At 43.5% G+C, this 15148-nt stretch overlaps 1 protein-coding gene, 1 non-coding gene and 1 pseudogene across 2 annotated transcripts in view; 1 reads left to right on the forward strand and 2 right to left on the reverse strand.

The window, feature by feature from the left end:
• Positions 1-15148, reverse strand: part of DCAF10 (DDB1 and CUL4 associated factor 10) — a 62592-nt gene that overhangs the window by 12401 nt on the left and 35043 nt on the right. The window contains exons 3-4 of the mRNA XM_049767891.1: positions 13773-13970; positions 97-299 (exon numbers count right to left, since the gene is read on the reverse strand). Coding sequence (XP_049623848.1) covers positions 97-299; positions 13773-13970 — 401 coding nt within the window. The remainder of the gene's footprint in view (positions 1-96; positions 300-13772; positions 13971-15148) is intronic.
• On the reverse strand, positions 6628-6822 carry LOC125995289 (uncharacterized; annotated as a pseudogene).
• Positions 8548-8680, forward strand: LOC126032199 (small nucleolar RNA SNORA51). Its single transcript, XR_007503828.1, has one exon. It is a non-coding gene; the product is annotated as a small nucleolar RNA SNORA51 (small nucleolar RNA).

Consider the following 15148-nt stretch of genomic DNA (forward strand, 5'->3'; position numbering starts at 1 on the left):
GCTAGGGATTGATCTCAGGTTAGCCATGTGCAAACTAAGTATCCTTGCTGTGCTACCAGCCCTAGAAAATTCTTTAATCAAAAATGCAAAGCTTACCTGAACTTGAAGTAGTTCTTCTTGCTCTCAAAATGGGATAGCTGCCTACTTCTAAAGATTTAGTTAAGTCAAGATCATGAAAAATCAAGAGATACCCAGAGGATGTTGAGATCAACATTTTGGAACAATCTGGAGTTAATCTCATTCGCATGAGAAAACGTGTGTGAAAGAATTTCTTATGTGGACAACCATCTTCTGTACACCTAGAGGATAAATCAAACAACAAAACTTAAAAGCTATCACCAATGTAAGATTCAGTGAGTCATATTTTGCCCTTCCCATTTTTCATTTTTCTCCTTGCTTACCATCCAACCTTTTTTTGTTTTGAGGTCACACCTGGTGGCACTTGGGTTACTCCTTGCTCTGTGCTCAGAAGTCACTCCTGGCAAGCTCAGGGACCTTATAGGATGTCGAGATTCAAACCGGGGTCCGTACTGTCTTGGCTATGTACAAGGCAAACACCTTACCACTGTGCTATCTGCTCCAGCCCCAATTCCAACCTTTTTTTTTTTTATTCCAACTTTTTTTTTAAAAATTTTCTCCGAGGCCGGAGAGATAGCATGGAGGTAGGGTGTTTGCCTTGCATGCAGAAGGCAGTGGTTCGAATCCCAGCATCCCATAGGGTCCCCCGAGCCTGCCAGGTGCGATTTCTGATCACAGAGCCAGGAGTAAGCCCTGAGCACTGCCAGGTGTGACCCAAAACAAACAAAAAAATTTTTTGTATTTATAAAAACTTTCCTATTTGTGTGGGGTTTTGTTGCTGTTATTTTTGGGCCACACCTGGTGACGCTCAGGGGTTACTCCTGGCTCTATGCTCAGAAATCGCCTCTGGCTTGGGGGGACCATGTGGGACACAGGTTGTGGTCTGTCCTTGACTAGCGTGCACACAATGAACGTCTTGTGCCCTGTGCCACCACTCCGGCCCCTTTCAATTAGTTTTGTTGTAGTTTTTCATTTGGGGCCACCATCAGCAATGCTCAGGATAATGGTAACTTCTAGCTTTGTAGTTAGGAATCACTTCTGGTGATGTCCAGGAATCATATGTAATGCAGGGGAACAAAACCATGTCGGCCATATGCAAGGCAAGTGCCCTACTAGCTGACTATCTCTCCAGTCCCTAGAAAGTGTTTTTTGTTTTTGTTTTTGGGACACACCCGGTGGTGCTCAGTTATTATTCTTGGCTCTGCACTAAGTAATAACTCCTGGCAGGCTGGTGGGGGAGCAAACTTAGACCCATCCCAGGTCTGCTGTGTGCAAGGCAAATGCCCTACCAGCAGTGCTATTGCTCCAGCCCCTATTTTGGGGGGGGGGGGGTACAACCACACAGCAGTGCTCAAGGCTTACTTCTCACTACATTCTGTGATAACTCCTGGTGATGATTTGGAAACATGTGGTGTGCTCAGATTGAGCCCAGATCAATCACATGCAAGGTAAGCATCTTACTTACTGTACTATCACTCTTGCCCCTTAGTAAAATTTAAAATGTGATTTTAAATAATTATTTTAGTTGTCTGCTCATAATTGAGGTATAAAAAAGCGATGGAAATTGTGCAAGGGTAGTGACTTGAGCATTGTGTAACTCGTAACAAAGGAAGTTTTTTTGTTCTGAGCAACTTTTAAGTTCAGTATATTTTCCCCTCTGCTTCCCTTTGTGACAATTGTGAGTAAAGGAAGTTGCACACATGCTCACTTGTGGTGCTTGCACAGTCATCTGTGAGGTTTCTGGGAGGTTGCATATCTGAATACAGTGCTCATATCTGGAGACAGTACTTGTTGGGTCATACGTACAAGTCAGAGATCACACACGGTTCAAGGAGCCCTAGGTCCTGGACAGCAGTGTTGCTGAGACTCTAAGCGCCACACGAGAGTAGCCTGGAAAACTGAACTCATTCTTGTAAAGCAGGCACCATTAGCCACCACTTTAGGACACCCCTAAAGTCAGTTTCTTCATATCACCAACTGCAAGAAGGCGAAGGCTATCAGAATTCAATATTCAGTATGGTACACTTAATCTCCCTAGTTCTGGTGATATCCAAGTCTTCAAATATATTTAGCATCTTTCAAATAAAATGTTTGGGGGGGGGCAAGATGTTATGTGTTACACTTATATTCAGGAGTTCAGGGGTTTGTTTAAGCCTCTTCTAGTTTGTGCTCAGTAGCTCCTAGCAGTGCTGGGGATCAAACTGAGGTCAAAGGCACTCAAAGCAAGTGTCTTAACCTCTGTATACTTTCTTCAGTTCAGATTTCTAATTTCTTTTTTTGGGGGCACACCCAGATGTGCTCAAGAATCACTATCGGAGAACATTGAGGACCATACATACAGGAAGCTGCGACTGACCCTGTCAGCCACACACAAGGCACAATCTATCATCTATTATTACTATGGCTTACTGTTCCACATTTCTTAATTGCATTCTGCTTTAGAGAATAAAGCTCCAGCTCTCCCTTTGAGTTGTTGCTATGACCAGGTTCACACACTTGGTGACAGTGCTTGCATATCTGGTTGCAATTCTTGCTGGGGTTTTCACACTTAATTATATTGTGTGGGGAGGGGTGACACTCTTTAACTGCAGTGCTTGCACACACTTACTTGGCTACAGTGCACTGGAGAACTGGAGATCACCTACATTTTTTGTGGTGCGAAGTATCACACAGTGGCAGTGACACTGGGTGACCACTGTATTTAATGTGGGGGACAGTGGAAGGCAGGTATTCTGCGCTGGGTTTTAATGACAGGCCCAGTGAACTCTTTGTAACAGGTTTTGAGGTATGAAATAACAATCATAAAATGTACTCATTTTGATTGTACATCAGATAATTTTCAGTAAATTTGAAATCATTAATAATACTAAGGTATTTTCATCAGTCTAAAAATTTCCTCCTATCCCTTGGTGTCACTTGTTACCCACTCTAGATTTGAATATATCTATGGGAACTGAGTTTCAGTTTCCATAATCTACCTATTCTGAACATTTCATAAACACAGAATCATTTAATAGGTGTTCTTTCAATAAATTTGTCACAGCAAAAAATTCTTAATTTAGGGGCCAGAGATAGCATGGAGGTAGAGCGTTTGCCTTGCATGTAGGACAGTGGTTTGAATCCTGGCATCCCATATGGTCCCCCGAACCTGCTAGGAGTGATTTCTGAGTAACCCCTGAGCGCCGCCAGGTGTGACCCACCAAAAAAAATTCTTAATTTCATCCTTTCATCTTCGTAGTTTATTCTTTTTCAGGTCACATCTTATCAAATTATCAGGTGATGAGTGTTTGAATTTTTTTGTTCGTTTGTTTTTTGGGGTTATACCCAGCAGCACTTAGGAATGATTCCTGGCTCTACATTCAGAAATCGCTCCTGGCAGGCTCGGGGGACCATATGGGATTCCGGGATTCAAACCACCGTCCTTCCACATGCAAGGCAAGTGCTCTACCGCCATGCTATCTCTCCGGCCCCAGAGTGTTTGAATTTTTAAAAAAATTATGAATAATGCTACTATAAGCATGTTTTTGTTTTTTGGGCCAGTGGTACTCAGGGGTTTACTCCAGGCTCTGTGTTCAGAAATCTCTCCTGGCAGGGACTATATGGGATGCTGGAGAATGGACCTGGGTCAGCTGTATGCAAGGCAAACACCCTACCCACTATGCTATATCGCTCCGGCCCAGCACACGTTTTAAGTCTTTATGTAGACAAAGTATTTTTCTTTGATAACTAGGGGTGAGCTATTAAGGCATATAATCATTAAAATGTTTAAAAAACTCACTATTTTTTTAAATGACTATATTGAAATTTTACTTTTTTCTTGACTTGAAGCCCACATAGAAGTGCTCAGGGACTAGCCCTGGCATGGTGACAAAGGGCACCTGAAGGACCATCATATGCTGCTGGGGATGAAATTGAGGCTTCTCACAGGCCAAGAATGCACTACAAACTATTTCAAGGCCTTTTTTTTTTTGGAGGGGGTGTCATTCCTGGTGGCGCTCAGGGATTATTCCTGGCAGATTCAGGGAACTATAGGAATGCCAGGCATCGAAACTAAGTTAGCTGCATGTAAGACCCACTGTGCTATAGCTCTAGCCCTCAAGGCCTATTTTGTTTTATTGTTTTGGGGCCACAGTTGTGCTCAGGGCTTACTCCTGGCTCTATACTCAAGTCTATTATTCTGACAGAGGGACTTGGGGGAATCTATTAGATGCTGGAGATCAAACCCAGGTCTGTTACGTGCAAGACAAGCACCCTACCCACCAAATTTCACAAGTGCCCCTTTTCCATTTTGTATTTGGGGGGGGGGGTCACACCTCGCAGTGCTCAGAGATTACTCCTGGCTCTGTGCTCAGAAAATCGCTCTTGGCAGGCTCAGAGGACCATATGGGATGTTGGGATTTGAACCATCATCCATCCTGGATCGGCTGCGCGCAGGCAGCTGAGCTATCTCTCCAGCCTCATTTTATATTCCTTTTTTTTTTTTTTTTTTTTTTTGGTTTTTGGGCCACACCCGGTGACGCTCAGGGGTTACTCCTGGCTATGCGCTCAGAAGTCGCTCCTGGCTTGGGGGACCATATGGGACGCCGGGGGATCGAACCGCGGTCCGTCCTAGGCTAGCGCAGGTAAGGCAGGCACCTTACCTTTAGCGCCACCGCCCGGCCTCATTTTATATTCTTTTTTTGTTTGTTTGTTTGTTTGTTTTTTGTTTTTGGGCCACACCCTGTGACGCTCAGGGGTTACTCCTGGCTATGCGCTCAGAAGTTGCTCCTGGCTTCTTGGGGGACCATATGGGACGCCGGGGGATCGAACCACGGTCCGTCCTAGGCTAGCGCAGGCAAGGCAGGCACCTTACCTCCAGCGCCACCGCCCGGCGCATTTTATATTCTTAACAGTAACCTGAGGTTCCAAATTCTCGATTTTTGCCAATATTTATCATTTTTCCCCTATTAAAATCATTTTAGTAGGTGTGAAGTAGTTTTTCGTGTCTTTCACTATATTTCCCTAATGTTCAACATCTTTTCTTGGTTTTTAGGCCACGCCTGGCACTTCTCAGGGGTTGCTCCTAGCTCTGTGCTCAGGTATTATTCCCAGTGGTGCTTGAGGGACCATATGGGCTGTCAGGGATCAAACCCACATCAGCTGTGCATAAGACAAATGTCCTACCCGCTGTGCTAGAGCTCCAGCTCCCTCTGTACTTGTTTGTGTTCACTCTTGGTTATGGTGCTTACCAGGAATTACATATCTGGTTGTGATGCTTATTCAGCCACTGAGCTCACTAGCCATGGGGCCGGAGCGCTGGCGCAAACTATAAGGCATCTGCCTTGCAAGCACTCGCCTAGGATGGACCGCAGTTCAATCCCCTGGCATCCCATATGGTCCCCCAAGCCAGGAGCGATTTCTGAGCACATAGCCAGAAGTAACCCCCGAGTGTCACCGGGTGTGCCCCCAAAACAAAACAAAACTGTGCTCGTTAGCCATTATTGCTCATATGCACTAAGAACCCCACCCACTGAGCTGTTGTGACTGCACTGAATGCATGTGGGTAGAACTGGGCAACAAAATTATGAAATTATGTCCTCATAAGGTAAGAATGTGAGTCACTTAGTAAATCCTTGTGCACTTAATTTTGTTAGAGAGAGAGAGAGAGTGTGTGTGTGTGTGTGTGTGTGTGTGTATGTGTGTGTGTGTGTGTGTATAGAAAGAAATGGTTTGGTCAAATTTTCTATTTCTTTTGGGAAGGGCATCCCAAGCTCAGTGGGCCTAGGCACTGGGCAACAAAATTATGAAATTATGTCCTCATAAGAAATCTAAGTCACTGAGTAAATCCTTGTGCACTTAATTTTGTTATGTGTGTCTGTATAAAAATGGTTTGGTCAAAATTTTCTATTTCTTTTGGGAAGGGCATCCCAAGCTCAGTGGGCCTGGGCCCTGCAGTGTCAGGGTCTAGAAGGGTCTCCAAAGTGATATAGTCAGAAGGGCCACACCCCAGTGCATAGAAGTTTCAACGCTGATGCCTAGCAATGTCCAATACATGATGTTTCAGGAATAAACCTGGTTTGGGTGCATGTGCCCCAATATCTGTGCTATCTTTATGGGCCCTTTTTTTCTTGGGATGTTGGAAGTGGGCTACACTTGGCTATACTTAGAGCTTACTCCTGGCTGGCTCTGTACTCAAGAGTTCACTCCTGGTGATAGTGCATTACATGTTGTGTGGGAACAGAGCATAGGTCTGCTGTGTGTAAGGCAATTAACTTGATCCCTGTAATAGCTTTCCAGTTCCAAATTTCTATTCTTTTTTTTTTCCAGGACCCAAATTTCTATTCTTTTTTTTTTGTTTTGTTTTGTTTTTGTTTTTGGGCCACACCCGGCAGTGCTCAGGGGTTACTCCTGGCTGTCTGCTCAGAAATAGCTCCTGGCAGGCACAGGGGACCATATGGGACACCGGGATTCGAACCAACCACCTTTGGTCCTGGATCGGCTGCTTGCAAGGCCAACACCGCTGTGCTATCTCTCCAGGCCCTTTTTTTTTTTTTTTTTTTTTAAATCGAAACCACTCATACTGCATCCTCTCCCTCTATCCCTTCCAAAGGAAGGGAAGAACGATCATCAATGGCAAAAGGCAGCCGCAAAAGCGACACCTAGAGCCAGCTTCACGCTCTGACTCTTCCTCATGGGTTCAGGTGCTCTACATGATCAGAGAAACTTCTCTAGTAACATACTATAGAAATGATCTCTGAGGGCCCGGAGAGATAGCACAGCGGCGTTTGCCTTGCAAGCAGCCGATCCAGGACCAAAGGTGGTTGGTTCGAATCCCGGTGTCCCATATGATCCCCCGTGCCTGCCAGGAGCTATTTCTGAGCAGACAGCCAGGAGTAACCCCTGAGCATCGCCGGGTGTGACCCAAAAACCAAAAAAAAAAAAAAAAAAAAAAAAAGAAATGATCTCTGAAAGTATAGTCTTCCAAATTTCTATTCTTATGCTACAATCATGAAGTGAGCTAAAAAAAAGTGTTTTTCTGAGACTCTGTGAAATATAATTACTCTGCAAATGTTTCATAATATTCATAAGGCTTTTTAGACATGGGCTTTGAATCACATTCAGATCGGGGGAGGGTGAGTTGGGTCACACTCAGTAGTGCACAGGGCTTACTCCTGATTGTGCTTGGCAGACTATATATAGTGAGGAAGGTTGAACCCAGATGAGTCACGTGCTAGGCAAATGTCTTACTATATTTCCAGCCCCCCGATCATGAATTTTTAAATAATACTTTACATGGGGCCGAGAGCATGGAGGTAGGTTGTTTGCCTTGCATGCAGCAGGACAGTGGTTCGAATCCCAGCATTCCATATGGTCCCCCGAGCCTGCCCCGCCAGGAGTGATTTCTGAACATAGAGCCAGGAGTAACCCGAGCACTGCCGGGTATGACCCAAAAAAACAAAATAATAATAAGAATATTTTACAAACCATTTGTATCTAAAATAATAATACAGATTTATTTATTTATTTTTGGTGGTTTTTGGGTCACACCCGGCAGTGCTCAGGGGTTATTCCTGGCTCCAGGCTCAGAAATTGCTCCTGGCAGGCACGGGGGACCATATGGGACACCGGGATTCGAACCGATGACCTCCTGCATGAAAGGCAAATGCCTTACCTCCATGCTATCTCTTCAGCCCCTCAGATTGATCTTTTATCTTCTATTATTTGAGTTTAGATACCCTGGTCATTTTCATATATGTATGCAAATATTGCTTTTTTTTGAACAGTTTAATAAAATTAAATATTCTCTTTCTTGTAATATTTCATAGACATCACCTATAAAATTGAAAAATCTGTTATTTATTAATAGACTTTAATGAATTTTCCCCACTTTTTTTTTTTTTGGTTTTTGGGTCACACCCAGCAGTGCTCAGGGGTTACTCCTGGCTGGGTCTATGCTCAGAAATCGCCCCTGGCAGGCTTGGGGAACCATATGGGATGCCGTGATTTGAACCATCATCCTTCTGCATGCAAGGCAAGTGCCCTACCTCCATGCTATCTCTCCGACCTGCTCCATCTTTTTAAATGGCTAAGGCAGAAGTGATGTTCAAAATGTTAAAATTATTAATGCATGAAAATCAGGCAGCGAGAATAAGTGCAGGATCTTACTCTGCTGTGTAACAGACTCATATCATAAAAAGCAAAAATAAACATTTCAAAAAAAGTAAGAAATCCTCATCAGAGATGATAGGAAACTCTTGAGGTAGTTTCCTTCAAGAATATCTTCTTGGGGCCGGGAAGGTGGCGCTAGAGGTAAGGTGTCTGCCTTACAAGCGCTAGCCAAGGAACGGACCGCGGTTCGATCCCCCGGCGTCCCATATGGTCCCCCCAAGCCAGGGGCGATTTCTGAGCACATAGCCAGGAGTAACCCCTGAGCGTCAAACGGGTGTGGCCCAAAAAACCAAAAAAAAAAAAAAAAAAAGAATATCTTCTTGCCTCCCAATTCTTACCACAGGCTGTGCTCTTTACACTGACTGTATAGAAAGAGGAGGTACAGTAAATGCACCCCATATACACCTCAACACAGGTTCTTTGCCTGGTCTGTGTTGTGAATTGGGGGACCAAAAAAAATATATCTTCTTAAAAAAAAAAAAAAAGAATATCTTTTTGGGCTCGAGAGATAGCATGGAGGTAGGGCATTTGCCTTGCATGCAGAAGGACGATCATTGGAATTCGGCATCCCATATGGTCCCCTGAGCCTGCCAGGAGCGATTTCTGAGCATAGAGCCAGGAGTAACCCCCTGAGCACTGCCGGATGTGACCCAAAAACCAAAAACCAAAGAATATTTTCTAGAATATCTCTAGAAGAGGAGCCTGGATAGCAAGAAGTTGCCAGAATGACCCCTGAGGATAACCTAGAACCAATGCTTTTTCTTACCTTCAATCTAAAGTGTATTTCATAGTGAACTACTAAAGTTTCCAAATATGATAGCATACAGTTGATCTTGTTAGTTTATTTTGTTGTCTCCTTTTTCATTACTGAGATTATGTCTTCTATTTTTTTTGCTTTTGGGACACACCCAGTGGCGCCTAGGGGTTACTCCTGGTTCTGCACTCAGAAATCACTCCTGGCCGGGTTAGGGGACCATATAGGATGCCAGGAATCGCATGTGGGGTCCATCCCAGGTCAACCACATGCAAGGCAAATGCCCTACCAGAGTGTTATTTCTCTAGCCCCTATCTTCTTTTTCTTAATTATTTTCTGTTGTGGTGGTACTTGTTTGTGGAGATTATATCTGGCAGTGCCCAGGGACTGCTTTTGCCTTTGTTGGGGCATTAGGCAGTGCCATGATTGAACACAGGCCTCCTGCACAGGAACTGTCCAGCCTTTCTGATTCATTTTTTTTTTTTTTTAAGCGTTAGAATGGGGATTCGGGGAAGGGAGGCAGGTGGAGGTTGGGTTGGGTACCTGGAGGCTGGCGGGTCTCTTCTGATTCATCTTAATCAATGAATTTTTCAGAGTAGGTTCCTAAAAACAATTCTGTATCACACTTTTAATTTCATAAATTTCTGCTTTTATCATTTCTATTTAGTCACTTTTGTTGGGTTTTCTTGTTATTTTTCTAGTTCAGTAAGATGCTTAATTTTTGGGGTTACCTTGTGTCTATAATCTCTTCTTTGATACACAGATTATTTAGAAAGTTCATGTCAAAAAATAAAGAAAGTTCATGTCTCTGGATATGGTAATGTTTAATTTTTTTTTTATTTTGGGCCACACCCGCTGATGCTTAGGGGTTATTCCTGATATGCACTCAGAAATCAATCCTGGCAGGCACGGGGGACCATACGGGATGCTGGAATTCGAACCACTGTCTGTCCTGGGTTGGTGGCATGCAAGCAAACGCCCTACCACTATGCAATCTCTCCAGCCCCTACATGTTCAATTTTTGAACATGTTTTTCTTCAAAGCATATAATCATCTCTGTGGAAGCAGAATTCAAAATATGCAGGTCTATAAGGTTCATTCGGTGGCACAAGATAAGAATTTCTCACTTAAAATTTTTTTTCCTGGGGTCCGGAGAGATAGCATGGAGGTAAGGCCTTTGCCTTTCATGCAGGAGGTCATCGGTTCGAATCCCGGTGCCCCATATGGTCCCCTGTGCCTGCCAGGAGCAATTTCTGAGCTTGGAGCCAGGAATAACCCCTGAACACTGCCGGGTATGACCCAAAAACCACAAAAAAAAAAAAAAATTCCTATTTTTGTCTGAACTTATTATATGTATATAAAATATAATTTATGTAAGCTATTTTAGAATTTATTTATGTTCTAATTAGCATGCATCTTATTTAATTTTGGCTACTCCCAACTGTGCTCAGAGTAACTATGGGTTCTGCACTCAACCATATCCAGCAGTGCTCAAGAATTATTTCTGGCTTTCTGCTGAAGTTACTCATGGTGGTGGCTCAGGGAACCACATGGAATAGTGGGGATCAAACCCAAATTTAGTTTATTCACCACAAATTTAGTTTTATTCATTTTATTGCTTTGCAGTGCCAGGGTTCATAGCCTCATACACTCAAGGCATGTGCTCTACCACTGACCATATCTCTGACCCTAATTTACATGTTTTTTTTTTTTTGGAGGGAGGGGATGGTTTGGGTTATACTTGGCTGAACTCAGAACTTACTCTTGTCTCTGGGTTCAGGGATCACTCCTGGTGGTGCTCAGGTAACCAAATGTGGTAGTGGGGAATAAACTCAGGACAGTTGTGTACAAAGCAAGCACCATATTTCCTATACTAGCTCTCTGGCCATCAATTTCCATGTTTTTAAAAAATTAATTTCTGAGGTTGGTCAGAGAAATGGTACAGGGATTAAGGTGCTTGTCTTGCATGACTGGCCCCAACAGCATATATGGTCTAGTCCACTGCCAAAAGCAGAGTACAAAGCAGGAAGTAAAACCTGATTACTACTGAGTATGGTTCAAGTCTTTCCATCCAGAATAATAATTATTATTCTGAACCTAAGAATAAATAGATCTATCCTCTAATCAAATAATACTAGACTTTGGTTTTGTTTTTATGCCTAGCCAATGACACCCAAGGGTCCAAGGCCAGAAATTAAACCTTGGCATCTTACATGCTAAGCATGTAGTCAACCCATTGAGCAGTACCTTTTTGTTTCTGGGCCATATCTGGTTGTGCTCGGGGGCTAGGCTGGTTTGATGTTAAGAGATTCCTTCCAGTAGTGCTTGGAATGGAACCCAGGGTCTAAAACATGCAAGACAAGTGCTCGACATCCATTTTTAAATTTTTAAAAAAATTTTGGGCCACATATGGCGGTACTTAAGAGTTTATTCCTGGCTCTGTGCTCAAGAATCACTTTGGAAGTGCTCAAGGAATCATATGAGAAGCCACATATTGAACCCAGGTAGACTGTGTACAAAGCAAGGGCCCTACCCACTGTACTATTGCTCCAGCCCCAATAACAGTTTTTTAAACTAAGATCTCTTTTTAGATGGGGCCTAGGAGAATATTCTGAAATATTCTTTTTTTTTTTTTTTTGGTTTTTGGGCCACACCCGGTGACGCTCAGGGGTTACTCCTGGCTATGCGCTCAGAAGTCGCTCCTGGCTTGGGGGACCATATGGGACGCCGGGGGATCGAACCGCGGTCCGTCCAAGGCTAGCGCAGGCAAGGCAGGCACCTTACCTTTAGCGCAACCGCCCGGCCCCCTGAAATATTCTTAATCAGAAGTAATACCTAAATAAGAACAAAAAAAAAAATTCAATAAAATACTGCATTTCTAGTTCACCATAACTAGCAATCTATTCCCCCCCCCCAAATCCTCAACTTTATTTTTTTTTCTGGGCCATGTCCAATGAGGCTCAGGGGCTGCTTTTGGGGGTTTAAGGAGGGATCATGAAGTACTGAGAATTAGATTTGGATTTCTTTTTTTTTTTTTTTTTTTGGTTTTTGGGCCACACCCGGTAACGCTCAGGGGTTACTCCTGGCTATGCGCTCAGAAGTCGCTCCTGGCTTGGGGGACCATATGGGACGCCGGGGGATCGAACCGAGGTCCGTCTCCTAGGCTAGCGCAGGTAAGGCAGGCACCTTACCTCCAGCGCCACCGCCCGGCCCCAGATTTGGATTTCTTGCATGAAAAACACAAACTCAATAAGTGTTATATCTGCTTACTATCACTCCAGTCTGAAAACTACACTTTTACTACATAAAAAGGATTAACACAAAAGTTATAAATACGTTTAGAAATGAGCTAAAAAAGAAAAGTATTTTAATGCCACAAAGAAAATACAGAAACATTTCCCTTAAATTCAGGAAGCTGAGAATAGAAAAATAGAACAGGGGCTTGTGGAGCCAGAGAGATAGCATGGAGGTAAAGCGTTTGCCTTGCATGCAGAAGGTCGGTGGTTCAAATCCTGGCATCCCATATAGTCCCGAGCCTGCCAGGAGCGATTTCTGAGCATAGAGCCAGGAGTGACTCCTGAGCATTGCCAGGTGTGACCCAAAAACAAAAAACAAAACAAACAGAACAGGGGCTTGTACTTAGCCAACTCCAATTCAATCTCCATAGCATTACGTGTAGGCTCTAAGCACCACCAAGAATGACCCCTGAGCACAGACTCAAGAATAAGCCCTGAGCACTACTAAGAGTAGCCTAACATCCTCCTTCAAAATAAAATCTTGGAAATTCTGGGGCTAGAGCGATAATTTAGTAGATCATTAGGGCATTTGCCTTGCACATGGCTGACCTGGTTTGATCCCTGGTATCCCACATGGTCCCCCAAACCTGCCAGGAGTGATTTCTGAGCAGAGTCAAGGAGTAACCCCTGAGCACTGCTGGGTGTGGCCCCAAACCAAAAAAAGAAAAAAGAAAGAAATTCTTCTTACAAGTCAGTTTCATAATTTTTCCATTACATAAAGATTTTTGTTTTGATTTGGGGCCACATCTAGAAGAACTCAGGAGGTATTTCTGGTATTTCTGGCTCTGTGCTCAAGAGTGATTCCTGGAGGTACTCAAGGGTCCACCCATATGTGGTGTCGTGGACTTGAACTGAGGATGGACACATGCAAAGCTTCTGTATTAGTCCCTGGCCCTCTTCATAAAATTATGTCTAAGAATTATGGTTGTGATATATAACTAAATGATGGGATTTCCCTCCCTCCCCAAGTTCTAGGGCCAGACCTGGTGGTATTCAGGGGTTACTCCCAGAATTGAAGTTGGAATTATTTCAATTATTTCAGAGGGCCAGGTGGTGCCAGGGATCAAACCCAGGGCTTCAGCATGCAAAGCATATTCTTCAGCCTTCTGCACTATCTCCTTGGCCCTGGAATCTTTCTTCTGAGGGGGGGTATTTTTCTTCCACAGGCAATTTCTTTATCCTAAATAGATATGAAAGCTAGGCTATAACACTAAATCTATTTACCCTCTTTAAAAAAACCTTTCTCGGGCCCGGAGAGATAGCACAGCGGCGTTTGCCTTGCAAGCAGCCGATCCAGGACCAAAGGTGGTTGGTTCAAATCCCGGTGTCCCATATGGTCCCCCGTGCCTGCCAGGAGCTATTTCTGAGCAGACAGCCAGGAGTCACCCCTGAGCACTGCCGTGTGTGGCCAAAAAAAAAAAAAAAAAAAAAAAAAAAAAAAAAAAAAAAACAAAAAACCTTTCTCAAAACCCTAACATGGTTTCCTATTCACAAACCTGTTGGTGTCCCAAATAATGACATTTCCATCAAATCCTGATGTTACTAAAAGTCTTGTATTAGTATCATATTCGATGTTCTTCACCCAGCTAGTATGGCCATGTAAAGTGCATACTTTGGTGTTTAATTTTCTCAGATCCCATAGTGCTATTGTAGTGTCATCAGAGCAGGTTGCAAACAGCCGGTTATCGAGAAATCTACAAAGTAGAAAAGAAAGACTTGTTCATTAATATTTTAATAAAAAAAACTGGAACTTTAGAAAGTCTCTAAATTATCTAATTAAAAAGAGGGGGGAGGGGCCAGGCGGTGGCGCTAGAGGTAAGGTGCCTGCCTTGCCTGCGCTAGCCTTGGATGGACAGCGGTTCGATCCCCCGGTTTCCCATGTGGTCCCCCAAGCCAGGAGCAACTTCTGAGCGCATAGACAGGAGTAACCCCTGAGCATCACTGGGTGTGGCCCAAAAATGAAAAAAAAAAAAGAGGTGGGAAGGTGACTATAAACTCGTTACTAAACCTAGTGACTTCTGACATATAATAAAAAATTGGATACTTGGGGCCGGGAAGGTGGCGCTAGAGGTAAGCCTTGCAAGCGCTAGCAAAGGAAGGACCGCGGTTGATCCCCCGGTGTCCCATATGGTCCCCCCAAGCCAGGGGCGATTTCTGAGCGCATAGACAGGAGTAACCCCTGAGCATCACTGGGTGTGGCCCAAAAACCAAAAAAAAAAAAAAGAAGGGGGAAGGTGACTATAAACTCGTTATTAAACCTAGTGACTTTTGACATATAATAAAAAATTGGATACTTGGGGCCGGGAAGGTGGCGCTAGAGGTAAGCCTTGCAAGCGCTAGCAAAGGAAGGACCGCGGTTGATCCCCCGGTGTCCCATATGGTCCCCCCAAGCCAGGGGCGATTTCTGAGTGCATAGCCAGGAGTAACCCCTGAGCGTCACCGGGTGTGGCCCAAAAACCAAAAAATAAATAAATAAACAAACAAATAAATAAATGAGAACGTACTTGATGAAAATATAAAACTACAACAATAAACCTATTAATTATACTTGAATCTTTGCTTTATTTAATGTTAAGATGCTCTGTGTGTATGTGTGCAAGTGTGCAAGATGCATTCTAACACTGTATCAGGATGCGTTGTGTATGTGTACACAAATGCTTTTTCTATATAGAGATTTATATACACATATATATAAAAAACTTGCTAATATTTTGCAAAAGAAATTTCTGAAGTTTCTTCCAAAAGAAATAATTATATGGGTTAATTATACAGAATAAAATGGTAGTTAGGAAAGACTTCATGGTGATATCATTTTTGTTTTGTTTGTTTTTTGGGCCAACCCAGGAGCGCTCTGGGGTTATTCCTAGATCTG

Source organism: Suncus etruscus, chromosome 1 (genome assembly GCF_024139225.1).
Source record: "Suncus etruscus isolate mSunEtr1 chromosome 1, mSunEtr1.pri.cur, whole genome shotgun sequence".
Taxonomy (NCBI): domain Eukaryota; kingdom Metazoa; phylum Chordata; class Mammalia; order Eulipotyphla; family Soricidae; genus Suncus; species Suncus etruscus.